The sequence below is a fragment of the Nomascus leucogenys genome, chromosome 1a (assembly GCF_006542625.1).
Source record: "Nomascus leucogenys isolate Asia chromosome 1a, Asia_NLE_v1, whole genome shotgun sequence".
Lineage (NCBI taxonomy): Eukaryota > Metazoa > Chordata > Mammalia > Primates > Hylobatidae > Nomascus > Nomascus leucogenys.
The window spans coordinates 4514004-4529949 of record NC_044381.1 but is presented as its reverse complement, the minus strand read 5'-3'; the positions used below and the strand labels follow the sequence as shown (position 1 = coordinate 4529949).

The following is a 15946-nucleotide window of genomic DNA, read 5'->3' as shown; positions in this document are numbered from 1 at the left end:
AGTAGAGTCCTACCTCAGATGAAGACCTGGATGGTACTGATGGCCAAGACAAAAAGCCAAGGCAAAAATGATAACCAAATTGTGGCAGTTTCACTTTTAAGGGCAGTATGATTTTATCCTTAATGGTAGTAGGTTATGTGATAAAAATTGCTTAAGAACCGCTTATGTGTTACACAGAACCTCTACATATTTCTAAGCTTATTTCATGGTTACATAATTGAACCGAAGACCTACTATGTGCCAGAGAATGCACTAAATGCTTTTATAAACACTATTATACATAATATTTTCCACAGCCCTGTAAAATTTCAAAGAAAATGAGGCTGAAGAAAAAATCATTCATCCAAAGACACACAGTTCGTTAATGGGTCATCTGGGATTCAGACCCAAATCCAAGTTGTTCATGCAATGGATGGAAATAAAATAGGGGCTAAATCAGAAAATTGGCCATGAGAAATTTCTGAAACGTGAAATGTCTCTGTTTCTACACTTGAGGGTTTGTAGAATTTTTCAGTGATTAGGTGATTTTTACTAATTAATTACTTTTCTCCCTGAGAATATTTGCACCTTCCAAAATGTTGATGCAGTCTGGGGAACTTTGCCTGCAACCTGGCAGTGAGAAACCTCATCAAAAGTGGCAAGATTGCGTTTAAATTGCTTTGGTCATGAGCCTGAGCCCCAGTAATCTGACATGAACTGTGTCCTTGAATAGATAAAAATTTGAGTCCCGGTTCTGAAACGTGGTAGGTATGAGGATTTGGATAAATTTAGTTATTTTAACTTCTCCCTCTTTTTTTTTTTTTTTTTTTTGGCTATAAACTGGGGACAATATTACTTAACGAAAAAGTTGTTTTAATGATGAAGATTTTCTATGTAAAACACCTGGGGCAATGCCTGTCTCTGAGTAAATAAATATTAGTTCCTTTCCTTCCTTATGACAGAATTCTGAGTGGTTGGTATAACACTAACCAAAATATTTTTCCAAAATGCCAAAGCGAGGAACCTGCCAGTGAGAAAGCTCTGGACTTAGTAGGAGATTGTGTGATTGCTGTTTTCATTCTGCTGCCCATTTGTTTTAATACAAAGGCAACATCCACAAAGAATTCCAAATATCTAGATATTTAGAAATATTAGAATGGTTGGATGCATTTTGCACTTTTATTGACATGATATCATATAAACAAAGTATTGGTTATAAAGGCAAGGCACTCGACATTTCCTCTGCTTCCATCTCATTGTCTAAAATGGGAACATTTGTTTGAAGTACCTGCTTACAGGACAGAAATGTCAGAAGGCTACTTAAGAAGAAATTTTTATGGTATTCTAATATTAAGGTACCATGTAGGTAGTGAGTGTATGATTCCCTGGGCCTTTCTCTGAATTCAAAGTTTGAATGTATAGAATTATGCCGAGCAGATGTGACCCCAAAGACTATATTCTTATACCCTCTAGGAGCTTTTTCAGAAACTTATCTATGTGTTCTTTTCTTCTCATTGGCTCTGACATGGATTACAGGTTTTCCAAGGCAGCAGGTCAAGGGTCCCCAGAGAGCAAGGGCTCCACAAATATCCCGAGTGTTGGAGAAGAAATGAAGGGAGCCAAGGGGAGTGAAGACATTTATCTTATTTCTCCTCTGTCCCTCTTCTTTTCCTTCCCCATCAAAATTTGTATTTTCAGAGACTGTTTAGTGTAGTTGGTTGGGGGGAATTCATAACTGCCGTTAGTGATCGAGAGCTTTAACCTGGACAGGGAGAGTTTGAATCCCTGGGAAGCACCTAACTGACCCAAGTAAACTTCCCACTCCTAGGCTGTGTGGAAGCGTATTTTTAGCAGGAATTCTTGGTATACTTGCTGTTGTCTTTGTCATCTGCTTTCCCATGCCCATTCCATTCACCAGGAAGCAGAATCCCTGGATTCAGCAAACCTCCCTTTATTCTACCCTCTGACTTTGCACTCCAAGGCTGAGTGAAACCAAAGAATCTCCTCAGCAGGAAGAAAGTGTGGGTTGGCCAGGGATGAGCCAGTCCCACAGAGAGCTGAGGACTGTAGGTCTCTCTTAAGTACTGGGGTGTATGGAAAGAAGAAAGATATCACATCAGTAAAAGGCCTGTATTTTAATTCTTAGTAAAGTAACTAAGATTTCCTCACATTTATTCAGTCAACAAATATATATTGAATGCTTACTACATGCCAGGTACTAGTCTCAGTGCTATGGATACAATAATTAACAAACTGGACAAGGTGTCTGCCTTCGTGGAATACATATTCTGGTGGGGAAGGTATATAATACAGAGATACATAATATAAAGTGATACGTGCCCACCCATTTATTTAATAGACTATTTCAGAGCAGTTTTGGGTTCACAGAAAAATGTAGTGGAAAGTGCAGGGAGTTCCCATACACCCTCCCCCCCTCCCCACCCACAATCTCTCCCACTACCAACATCCCACACCAGAGTGGTGCATTTGTTACAATCACTAAACCTACAGTGACACATCCGTTTCACTCAAAGTCCACAGCTGATATTATGGTGCATTTGTTACAATCACTAAACCTACAGTGACACATCCGTTTCACTCAAAGTCCACAGCTGATATTAGGGGTCACTCTTAGTATTGTACAGCCTATGAGTTTTAGCAGATGTATAATGGCATCTTTCCACCATGATAGCATCATACAGAAACGTTTCGCTACCTCTGTGCTCATCCTTCCCTCCCCCCAACCTGTGGAAACCACGGACTTATACTGTCTCTATAGTTTTGCCTTTTCCAGAATGTTGTATAGTTGGAGTCATGCAGTATGTAGCCTTTTTTTTTTTTTTTTTTTTTTTTTTTTTTTGAGACAGAGTCTCGCTCTGTCCCCCAGGCTGCAGTGCAGTGGCGCAATCTCGGCTCACTGCAGGCTCTGCCCCTGGGGGTTCACGCCATTCTCCTGCCTCAGCCTCCCGAGTAGCTGGGACTACAGGCGCCCACGACCTCGCCCGGCTGATTTTTTTGTATTTTTAGTAGAGACGGGGTTTCACTGTGTTAGCCAGGATGGTCTCCATCTCCTGACCTCGTGATCCGCCCGCCTCGGCCTCCCAAAATGCTGGGATTACAGGCGTGAGCCACCACACCCAGCCCCATGTAGCCTTTTCAGATTGGCTTCTTTCACTTAGCAATATGCATTTAAATTGAAATTCCCTCCATGTCTTTTCATGGCTTAATAGGTCATTTCTTTTTAGTGCTGAATAATATTCCATTGCCTGCATGTACTGCAGTTTATTTATTCGTTTGCCTACTGAAGGAAATCTCAGTTGCTTCCAAATTTTGGCAGTGATGAATAATGCTACTATACACATCCATGTACAGGGTTTTGTATGGACATAAGTTTTCAAACCCTTTGGGTAAATACAAGAGGACACAATTGCTGAATCCTATGGTAAGCATATGTTTAGTTTTGCAAGATACTGCCAACCTGTCATCTAAAGTGGCTGTACCATTTTGCAGTGAAAGACAGTTCCCATTGCTCCACATCCTTGCCAGCATTTGGTGTTATCACTGGTTTCACTTTTCACCATTATAATAGGTGTGTAACCAAAGATGCTCCAATTCATCTTAGTTAGTAGTATCAGGGGCCTTATGTGGTGCAAGTCAGTGTTCTTGAAAATAACCACCTTTTCAGACCTGTCGTAGGTCAGTGCCTTTGGTTACAGTGGATGTGACATATGAGACTTAGTGACCCTGAAGTGGACTGAGCAACAATATCCTTATTCTGTGGGAATATTCCAGCTTGTAAAGCAGCCCAGAGGCATAGGGTGAATTCTTTTCCAGGTGACCAGAACTTCTAGACTTGCACATTAGGCTGGGGTCCTCCAGATCGAGGATTGTTGTCCTTCATTTGCTCTGGCTTAACTAACAAGCAGAATGCTGAGATTGTCCTTTAACATAGGGTCACAGAGAGGAAGAAGAAGAGGAACAGCAGAAGTATGGAAGGGGATGGTGGTGAGTGGTGGTGAGATGTTGGCAGTTGGTTGTGGAAGTGTAGAGCCACTAGTATTTGGGGGAAACAGCAACCCTGGTGTGGCCGTCAGCATATGGCTGTTGTCTTGCTGGGTCTTAGGGGATGCCACCACTGTCCCTAAACCAAGGAGCGAGTTGCCCTAGGGGCTTCACTGGTTATGTACCATCTTTTCCTCTTTTCTTTCCCTGGACTTGGTTTATGGGAAGTATTCAAAGGCGGTAGGCCAAGGGCCCCAAAAGAGTAGGGGAATCCACAAAGAGCCATAGAGTGCTGGAAAAGAAGAAATCTGAAGGCAAAGGAGAGTGGGGTCATGCATCTTCTGTGTCCCTGTTCTTGGGGTCCTGGTTTGAGCCCACCCATTCATCACTTATGCTTCTCCACATCCCTGCATATGCAGCCACCATATGACTGGGGCCAAAATCGCTACACTTCCTAAAGTAGTAACCCACAAAATTATAGTCTCTGTGGAAAAATAATTAGAGCTGTAAAGCTCATAAATATACATCCTTCCTTCCACTTGGCTAGCAAACAGCCACACGACCAAGAAACTGAGGGGCTGCCAACTCTGCCTCTGCCGCTGATATCTGCTTATTCTTCTACCCAGGCACAAACTGCTTAGCACCAACGGCAGGAAATCTGTTCTGCCAGGGCTGGTTGTCAGCAGAGCTGTGGGGTGGCCTCCTGACTATACCTGCCATCAGCAGACAGGGCCAAACAAAGGGAACCACAGTCAAAACTTCCTTATTTGTTCCTTTTCATTCTTCCTATCTTAAATGCATTCCGGAAAAAAGAACTGCATCTCTATGTATCCCTTAAAGAAAATTTGCTTTCTATTGTCATATGTAGTATGAAGTTATGTTACTTGATTTCTCATTTATATGTTTGTCTTTCTTTCTTTCTCACTAAAATGCAGGCTCCAAAAAGGCATGGAGTGTGATTTATTTACCACTATATTCCCAACACTTGAATAAGTGCTTAGTGAATAGCTGTCAAGTAAATGAAAGCACAGAAATTGAAATGCTTATGTTATTAGAAGAATAGAAAAAGAAAAAAGTAAAAGTAACAGTTATAGGGTGTGAACTGTGTCAGGCACATGCCCAGCACTTTACACTGGGTGGTCTCTGTTAATCCTCTTTAGTCTTTGTGATTACCTTACAAGTAGATACTGTTAACACTCTCATTTTGCAAAATTACAATGATTGCAGCAAAGGCAAGCACACACATTAGTCACTGTTTCTTCTGAAAAGTCAAAGAATAGATGACTCCGGAGGTTTGGGTAGTGGCTGAAAAACCATAGCACTTGGCCTGGATCCCTGAATTGATACAGTCTGCATCACATGGAGTTAAAGGGTTTTCCCATCTGACATATCAAGGGGTCTTGGAACACCCAGCATTGTTTCCAAGGAGTCTCCTAGAGGATCCTGCCAAGCCTGATTAGGTCACACTCTGGCGGGGGAAATTCTGGGGAACCTTCCTGATGTTTTTGAGGGGTTCCTATTGTTGTATGTGGACCCCTTGGACCTATGAGTTGTCATCATGGTCCAGGCTGAGCCTACTGCAGGGAAGGAGGTGTCTCAATCCTGAGTGTTGTCCACGTAGCACTTTTCCTAGTGCCCACAGTTTGGTGGTGGTTCCCCAGCCTCACTGTAAAGGAAAACAAGCATTTTGTTTTGCAAGGCCATCTGCTGCATAAACAAACCTACTAAGTACACAGATCATGGCTTATCCCCTTGATGAGGTGTAGGCTGATGGTATTAATCACCATCCATGTTCCTCAACACTTGGGTAGAGCCTTCTGTGTTGACACTCCACCATCATATGGTAGGATAAATGGAGACCCACAAGGGCACATCGCCACCCTGGTGCGCATGGAGAGCTAGGCCTGCAATCTGAAGTGAAGAAAGTGGGTGACACATTTCTTTTTCCTTCTGCTGCTTCCAGAAGGGAATGTAGTACCTCTAGGAGGGTTGGAGTGCCCTGGCAGTTTAGCTTAAAACATTCCTCAGCTTCTTGAGGGGCTGGGAGTTGAGGGACCATTCTTTACTTATTAATGCATTTATATTCTGGTTCCTCCCACAAAGATTGAAGTGGCAAATTTGCAAGGAAAATATAGATGTATTAAAAAATCTAATATACTTTCTATCTTGAAGGCCAGGAGCCTAAGATTATTTATGTTGCTTTATTTAAACTTGGGGTGGGTCATGTGTTTTTCTTTCTAGAATTTAATTAGAAATACTCTTGAAACAAAGTTGGCTAGACCTGGGAATTCAGATTGCTCTAGAGCTGTGCTGTCAGGTACAGTAGCCATGAGTGGCTATTTCAATTTGAATTAATTAAAATTCAATAAAATTTAAAAGTCAGTTCTTCAGTCACACTAGCCACATTTCAAAGATGTAATAACCACATGTAGCTATTGTATTGGACAGCACAAAGAGCATCTTCATCATCATGGAAAGTTCTCTTGGATAGCATGGCCCTAGAGGGTATCCTTCTATTATCATATTTACTCTTGTAATTCCTTTCTCCTCTAACCTTCCCCACTCCCTTTCTAGTTTGGGAAGAAAATCCAAAGCTTCATGGGGCTGCTTTATCATCATTAGCAAAAGGGACCGTGAACTCTTTAACCTATCATCACAGAGACACTAGTGAGTCCGTGACTAAAAGAAAAAGAAAAAGCCTTCTAAGAATGAATGAATGTGAAGAAACTCATGCATGATACTAGAGGTGAAAACAGAAGATAAATATATAAAACATTTCAGTTTTGTGTGTATATAGCTGGCTATTTCTGAATCGTGGAAATAAAAAATAATTTTTGCCTTCTTTGTTTATACTATAGTCTGCATTTTCTAGTTTATAATTAGCCTCAAATATTCTTATAATTAGAACAAGTTTGTTTTTAGGAGGGGAAAAAAACTTCCCAAAACTGAGAGGAAGAGGAATGATTCTCCTTGACCTTTGGGAACTGTGGTTTAGGTAGAATACATTTATCTGCAAGTTCCTCCCCTCCTCCATTCTTGAAGGCAAAATAACTTTTAAGGTAGAGGGGTGATTCTGTAATTAAATGTATAACAACAACTAACATTTATTGCCAACTTATATTTATATGTATGTTCTTATGCTATTATAAATGCATGTGTTCTCACTCCAGCTATATTATCAATCCTCAAAGACAGAGATGTTGTCTTATATTTCTTTGGTTTCAGCAATGGCACCCCAACCAGCACTTGATAGCCACTATTGACTGATCAGTCAATAGTGAATTCAGAGCAATCTGAATTCCCAGGTCTAGCCAACTTTGTTTCAAGAGTATTTCTAATTAAATTCTAGAAAGAAAAACACATGATCCACCCCAAGTTTAAATAAAGCAACATAAATAATCTTAGGCTCCTGGCCTTCAAGATAGAAAGTATATTAGATTTTTTAATACATCTATATTTTCCTTGCAAATCAGTCACATAGCCACAATCTGACTGATGGACAGATTGGCTGACCTTGCCACCACTCTCAGGTTTTATGCCCACAAAATGTGTTAACATCTTGCCTTATTTTGCTTTGGGTCCGAGAAGTAGTGTTCTTTCCAAATTTGCTACATGAAATCCAACCGCTGGAATACAGGAGCCATTCATTAGAAAATGAGTTAGGCCTTCTCTGGGTTTGTGTGTGTGGCAAGACCCTAACAGAATTTTAAAAAAATTGTTGGTTTGTGAAAATAGCGCTGGGAAGAGAATATGTGAAAACTCTTTGAGTGACCACAAGCATCCACACCACTGTATTTGGCATCTGTAGTAACTGGCTACTTGGAGGGAGAGATTTAATAAAGAGGATTTTCTTTTCTTGAGTTGGCTGTTAGAGTGATAAAACATGCTTGTGGGGCCATTCTGGTTTTGACAGTTTCCTGTGTCAGCCAAGACACCCACAGGCAGGAATTAGAGTCTACTCTGTCCTCCTCGCTCAGATCCAGACTAGGAGATGAAGCCCAGAATGTTGGATTTGATATTTAACTTTTCCAGGTGTATTTTGCCTCATCACAAACCTTTTATACTCTCATATATCACAACATTTGAATATAGACTGAAGCACGTGACACTTCTGTTCCCTCTTAGAAACAGGAGAGAAGATAGGAAAGGGTGAATAAATTGGTTTTCACGAAAGGCCAGTGAAAGTCTCTATCATTGTCCCTGAATGATTAATGTCCCTATTTGCGAAGTTGTGGGAGTTTAGTGAAAAAAATATCTTCTTTTCTTGGGAGGTTGATATTACACTGAGGAGTGCTATCAGGAAACTTACGGGTGACAAATATGAGGAGAGTTTGCATAAAGATATAGATAGCAAATATTGTCTATTTGCTTAGGAGAGATTATATTCTAGTAGACCAACCATGGCGGTTTATGCTAACGTTTTCCTCCTGATGATACTGCCATATTTGCCTGTGCCTGGCCTCCAGGTACCAAAGTCAAGATCAGTCCAAGGAACTACCGAAACCATACATCTCCACATTCCAGGTTCCCTCAAACCACTCAGACATGTTGCTGTTTGGAGCCCCCAATAGGGTAAATGAAGAAATTAGTCTGTGTGTCCATTAGTGCAGGATTGAGGAGCCATGAGCAGGAAGAGGTATACAGCTCAGGTCTTCAAAAGGCCAAAACTGTTGAAGAGTCCACCTAGGAACAGGGGGTGTGCCACATATGTGCTGCTTTGTCCTTTCTTACGTTGGTTATTGTTAAATAACTTACTTGTTCTTTTTGGAAATTTTATTTCCCTCAATAAACTTTAAGAAATACATTGTCATTATAAAATAATTTTATTTTTTATTTAGCAAACATATATGCTATTTAATTTATATTATTAAATTATATCTATAAATGCTAATTATAAAATCGTATAATATGTAAATATTAACTCATTTAATCTTTATAACTCAGTGTGATGTAATTACTGTTATTAACCTGATTTTACAAATTGGAAAACTGAGGCACCAAGAAGCTAAGTAATTTGCCAAGACTACACAGTTGGTAAGTAGTTGAGCTAGGATTTGAACCGCAGGATCCAGAGTACTTGCTCTTCACTATTGCTAAAATTCAAAAAAAATATACAGGCAAAAAAAACACACCCAAAGACAACTATAGATATGGTAACTTGCCATCTTTATTCTGTAATATAGGCATCCATACAACTGATCCTAGGCTTTGTATTCAGTTTTGTATCTTGCTTTTTGAAACATGAACCTTATAATGGTCTTTCCATGTTGTTAAAAGCTTATTATAAATACTGTTTTAATACCTATTTAAAATTCCCATCACATAAATGTACCACTGTTTGCTTAGACATTCTCTTATGGTTGGCCATTTTGGTTCTTCAGTTTTCTGTTTTGATCACTAGCGCTGCAATCACTGTCCCTGTGCAGAATTTCTTAATGTTCTTCAGAACATATTTTCAGGATACTTTATCAAAGTGCATTTCCTTAATCCAGTAGCCTGAACACTTTTAGGGTTCTAGATACAGGTTGTCAAACTGTTTTCCAAAAGGCTTGTACTCTCTTCCAGTGTCTACAACATTACATAGAAATGCCTTCTTCATTCACACTTCAGCATTGAGAATGATTTTTAGAAATCTTTGCCAATGTGATAGGTAGAATGTGACATTTTATCATTGTTTTGATTTGTATTTCTTTGTGGGCTTGAGAGTTTACAGTTTGCTCATATTGGATGATCAATTATATGAGTATTTATGAGTGGTCTGTTTGGGTCCTTTGCCTGCCTGTCTATTGAAACCACGCCTTTGGGCATCAAAAGGAAAAGAGACAATAGCTTTCCATTCTTTCTTCTTCTGGCTTGACGTGGAATTTCCTTAGGTATTTTCCTAGTCTATACTAATAACAAGCATTTAATCTTCTTCCAAACCTTATGTGGATTTTTCTGTTGATTGTATATAAAGTGCACCCTAGTCTGCTTATAAAGGATATTATCATTTTGTTTTCTACTATGTGCCCTGTCCATAAATCTGCATTTGATCTATCTTGGATCATAGACTCCTAGAGGGCCAGTATGTGTCTTTATGGACGGTTAAGCACACATTCTTTGGCAATATTCATAACCACCATAGAATAGGCCTCCCAGCGTCCCAGCAAGGGTGATCTGAGCAGTTACACAGGCTACATTGTGGGTCCTAATGGGAAATGAGAAGGGTTGAGAGCATAGTAGGTTGGATGTTATCAGTTCACCCTGGTTTTACTTAAAGAGAGCTAAGAAGAAACTTAAATAGCACCTCCCCTCTCTTTTGATAGGTGGTTCATTTCTTTAATAAGGGATGAAGCCTTCCAGTCTCAAGAAGAGGCAGTTCTAGTAGAGGAAGGCACACAGGAATAAGGGTCCAAAGTCAATGGGTTTGTTCTGCATTCTCCATTATTTAGTGTTTGTGGAAGAAATCCTGGGGTACTTCCTCTATTAATCCCTTTTTTTCCATCAAAACCAGAATAGTGATATCAATAATAACTGGCATTTATAAAGTACTTTAAAATGTTACAGATGGACTTCCTTATCCAATGACTCACTTAATCTTCACAATAGCCCAGTGAAGTAGACAACGACATTCACATTTTACAATCGAGGAGACAGACACAATGAAATGTAGAGACTTAACAGCAGAGCCACAACTCTCCCTCCAATAACATATGGAACTAAGATTTCATTATTATATTTTCAAAAGCATATTATCCTCCAAGAAAATAATCTGTTGACTTAAATGTATTATGAGGCAAGGAGAAAGAAGAAAAAAGTAAGCCATCATGAAAGGAGTGGAGGATCATAGAAAAGAACCACATAGGACCCCAAGGAAAACTACATTGAATGGAAAAATAATGAAAGGAATAGATGAAATAAAATTATCAAAAGGTTGATGATTATTTTCAAATACTACTCTTTTCTCATATTTTTCCTCTTTTGGAGTTTTGTGTTTTATTTTTATTTTCTAACATTTTCATAACATTATTCACTTCCAGTTTTTCCATTTACTGTGAAGATCAACCAAAGAAATAGTTAAGTACATCTGACTATGGAACACTGTCTACCTAGCCAGGATAATAAGATCTAAATGTGCATTATTTCTCTATTGGAAAGACAGATAGATGGATGCATTTTTAAGTGGGCCTTTTTAAGAGCATTCTGCAAGATTTTAACCAGTGTGAAAACAGAAGAAAATACAGGATAAAGGAAGTTAAAGAAGATGCATTTAAATGCCGGTAGGAGAGTCTAGGGTAGAAACCTCCCCTGAAGGTCAGGCCTTCAATGTCCAGGACTCTTCAGAGAGTCTAGGGAAGGTAAGAAGCCTTCCCACTTCAGATACTAAAGCACATGATAAAAACGTTACACACTAACAAGCTTGGAAATCCCTCTAAGGTAGAGGAGCTTCAGCCCAACAGTGCATTCCAAATGTTTGCTTGGAAGATTTTACAGGTGGCCTTAAGAGTTAAAGGTATTTGTCATGTGAAGCCAGGCTGAGTGAGTTTCTGGCTGGGTTGGAATGATCTGTGGAACTTGTGCCCAAAGGAGCTCAATGCCATGCTTGCATTTCAGGATTTTATGGGCAGCTGCAGACGTTCTGCCCCCCACATTACCCTGATTCCCAGAGAACTGTGCCGCCTGTCAGCTCCTGCAGTGTGGTGCCTTCCTTTGAGGACTGCCTGGTCCCTACATCCATGGGCCAGGCCGGTTTTGATGTTTTCCACAGAGCCTTCTCGACTCACTCGGGCATTACAGGTGTGTTGGTTGTCTGTGACTCAAAAAATCCTGTCAACTGACAGGAGAGACCAGGTGGGCTGCCTGTGACCGACCTGGGCTGGACTTGACCAAGCACGTGACCCCATCAAATCCTGTTGAATGACCCCTGAAATGTCTCTCATCTTTGCCTTCCTCTCCAGCCCTCCTTCAGCCCCTCTTCTTCCACCACCCTGGTGCAGGAGCCATCATGTCTCTCCCAGACTATGGCCATAACCTTCCAGTAAGTCTCCCTGACCTGATTCCTCATCTTTACCATTCTGCCCTCCATACCACCACGAACATTGCCTCCCCAAAATGAAGGATAAAATATGCCTCTTTTCTGCTCAAATATATTAAATAGTTTCCAATTGCCTAGAGAATAAATTTGACTCTCCAGCATGGCCTTCAAAGCCCCCATAAGTTAGGCCTGATCCAGCTCTCCACACCTGCCCACACACATTTTTCCCTACATGCTCTTCACCTGAGCTTTGCCAGCACCCTTGACCCCACAGGCCTCTCCCTCTCTCTTTGCTCTTTGTTTCCTCCTTCCGGAATGTTCTTTCCATATTTCTTCATCTGTGAGAATTCCATTCTCTTTTATGACTCAAACTTTAACACCACCTCCTTTTTGAGGCCACCCCCAGCCATCCCTAGAACACTTTTCTTTTACTTCTTCTCAGCCTGTCTTTTGTGCGGTCATATTTTAGCCAGCTGCCTGCAAGTCAGCCTCTTCCCTCACTAAGGTCGCTGGAAACAGACTCACTATAGGGCCCAGGCTGGCATGGTTGCCTCCTTAGCCCCCAGTCCTCACCTGGTGAGCTACATTACTGTAGTGCACTTCCAGTGGGGGTGGCATGGGGCAGGAGTTACTGACTTACTGTGTTCTTTCTCTTCCAGTGTATGATTTACCTTCAAGTTCCTCGAGCCTCTTTGGGGAGTCTCTCCGCAGCGGGGCTGAAGATGCTACCTTCTTGCAGATCAGTGCTGTGGACCGCTGTCCCAGCCAGCTCTCCTCTGTCTACACCGAAGGCTAAAAGCTCTCTTGGCCACTCCTGCACACCCAGGACCTTGATGTTGCTTGCCACCTTTTGTTTTCGTACTCTCACAGACTGCATGAGGAAGGATGTCAGCCCAATCAGCAGGACCTGCAGAGTCACTGATGTTCTTTCAGAAGGCAGGACTGAATGGCAGAGCTAGCTCTGCAGGAATCATTGCAGTTGCTCCTTTTTCTCTCTGGGTTTCCTGGACTATGTGACCAGGAGGACTGTCTTTTCAAAGGGAATTTAGAGCCTCACTCTACTGGATACCTGTTACTTCCTGGCTGTCAACCCTTAAAGGACCCCAATGAAATGATGTGCATGTGAAAATGTAGTTTGGGGATGACCCTGCCTGAAAACTCCAAACAGGGAAAAAGACCTCAATTACCAGAGGCATAGTGACCTGCCTCACCTAATCCTCACCCTTGCTGCTCCTGATGCAAAGCCAGGCACAACAAGGGAAATCCATGTCCAAAGCACAGTGCAGTCTCAACTCTTAGAAACTCCCTGGGTTTCCCTTTTCTCTTAGCCACATGCTAACCAGTTGCTTCTCAGTGTTTCTTTAATAGAAAAATAAGGTTTTATATGCCAGCAGCCTATCTTTGTTTTTGCATTTTAAAGACTTAGTTATTTATATGTACTTTAAAATGAAAAAAAAATATGTAAAGGTCTGTTCTTTGAATGGAAATCATTATTATTGTAATCACCTCAGCTATAGACATTTTGCACAGCTGTGGTTCTGCCTGGCCCCACCTCTGGCATGTTAGTTTTGCAGTTAGCAAAGGCTACCTGAGGGAAATGGAGTGGGCACCTCCCGCACCAACAGTCCTGTAGCTGGAACCTTCCTGGGTTGACTGTTTAGTAACTCCACCTCAAAGACTTTGTTCAAAGAAAAACGTTGTTTGACTGGTTTACCCATTGCCTCCACTCTGGTGCTGCACCCAGAGAAGTGCCAGATGTGAGAACTGGGACAGACTGAGTCGTGTGCCAGCTTCCCTTGGAAAACCAAACCTAATGATGCTTGACTTGCAGTGCTCAGATTTTACCAACGTTTTTCAGGATATCCACTCCTCTGTCTGTCTCTTCCCTATACTTCTCTCCACCCTCTTTGTGCATCCCTCTTACCCTCTTCCTGACTGTGGTTCAGATATCCCCACCAGCCGCCACTGTCTGATCATCTTGGGAAGGTAGAAGTGACAGTTCTCGAAAGGTCTACAGAAAGAGGCAATTCTTTTTCTGAGTTCCAGTTTGAAGGCCTGGAATTTTCACATAGCACTTGGTCGAAAATATCAAGCCTAAATAGGAAGTCACTTTCTGTGACACCTCTACATAGCTATTACAGATCCTAAGTCCTAGGGCATCAGCTATAAAAATTGGCCAGTCACAAGGACACAGTTAAGTTCTAACATTCTGGTACTATCATATTTCAAATATTTTTTCTTACTTTTTAAAAATGTTTTTCTGAACAAAAGTGAAACAATGCCATTTGTCAAACTAAGATCATTACAATCTTCAACAAGACAACTAAAACAGCTTGATGTTAGATGGGATTCTGTGACAATTTGTATACTAACAGGTCCTTCCAGTCTCCCTCCACAGTCCCACGATCCGAAGTATTCTACCTGATTCCAGAGTTCATTCCAACGTGCAGTAGAATGAGGTGAATGAAGAACCAAGTGTGGGTTTTGCTTTCACAGTGCACTTGGTCAATCTAGTTTCTCTGAGTAGTGGGCTGTATTCTAAGAAAAGCTTTCACGTAGACGTCAAAGTCTGCAGAAGAGATGAGTTAGGCACTTTACAAAACCCTGCTACGCTTTACAAAAGATGCACATCAGGCTTCCTTTACAAGTGAACTCCAAGGCTGCTTGGAAAGTACCACCCTTCTGGCAGACTTTGTGGGTCATGTCACTTGGCGTAAGCAAGTGGCCTAACATATGCATGCTCACAGCTAGTAGCATCCCTCATGCGTCCTCTGTCATACTCTGGAAAGAAAAAAACTCTGCTATCTTCAGAGAAACCATCTATTCATACTTAAATATGGAAGCCTTTACAAGGAACTCAAAATACATTTCGTTTGTACAGTGAGAAAAAAGATGAAAAGGCAAGGTTGTTATTGCAGTTGACATTGTCAGCCCTGCCTTTTGGCTTTATGTAATTTAAAGTAGAAAGAGGGAAGAAGGACAAAACAGAAGCTCGACTTTAGAAACCATGGACATCACCTCCCTCTTTGAGAGGAGCTGCTTGTGAACCAGGCTCCAGTCTTCCTGTGGCCTCTCACAGTACCCCTGCCCCTTTCTTACTACACAGGGGCAAGAGGGACTCTAAAGAGGGTGTAAGCAGTAGAGGCCCCTGCAGCCCTCCTTCCTCAGCAGGAAATAAATGTGGAACCCCAGAGGGACATTTTGTCTCAGAGAGAGCATGCTGGCAGCAGGACCCAGTGCAGCCCTGCTTCCTGCACCGTGGGTCTTTCCTGATAGCTGCAGGCTTGAGATTGCGACCTCAGGATAGGACACGTTCAGATGTCTTCCAGACTACACACACTATGCTTAGATTCGAGAGTCTTTCCTGACCTTAAAATTTGTCCCTTGCTTACTTTCACACTGCAGAAGATTTATATATACTTTCATCATTATTTTTGCAGCAGTACAAGTGGAAACTTAAAAAAAATCATTCCCTTTCATGTCCTGGTCTTTTTAAGTCTTGATATGTAACCATTTTCATAAACATCCAAACAGAGATTGTCATTCCCCTTAAAAACAGAAACAAAACACAAAACTAGTGCTTGTGAAAACACACAGCGTGGCCAGGCGCAGTGGCTCACGCTTGTAATCCCAGCACTCTGGGAGGCCGAGGCGGGCGGATCATGAGGTCAGGAGATCAAGACCACGGTGAAACCCCGTCTCTACTAAAAATACAAAAAATTAGCCGGGCGTGGTGGCGGGCGCCTGTAGTCCCAGCTACTCGGGAGGCTGAGGCAGGAGAATGGCATGAACCCGGGAGGCAGAGCTTGCAGTGAGCCAAGATTGTGCCACTGCACTCCAGCCTGGGCGACAGAGCAAGACTCCGTCTCAAAAAAAAAAAAAAAAAAGAAAATACACAGCGCAAAGACAATTATCCTATTGCACTAAAAAAAAAAATCAGTCTGCCTAGAG

At 41.5% G+C, this 15946-nt stretch overlaps 1 protein-coding gene across 1 annotated transcript in view; it reads left to right on the top strand.

Annotated features, from left to right (window-relative positions):
* Window positions 1–14288, top strand: part of GLIS3 (GLIS family zinc finger 3) — a 471085-nt gene extending 456797 nt beyond the window's left edge. Inside the window, exons 9-10 of the mRNA XM_030801507.1 lie at window positions 11575–11757; window positions 12655–14288. Of these exons, the coding sequence (XP_030657367.1) occupies window positions 11575–11757; window positions 12655–12791 (320 nt within the window). The 3' untranslated portion in view covers window positions 12792–14288. The remainder of the gene's footprint in view (window positions 1–11574; window positions 11758–12654) is intronic.
* The last annotated feature ends 1658 nt before the right edge of the window (window positions 14289–15946 follow it).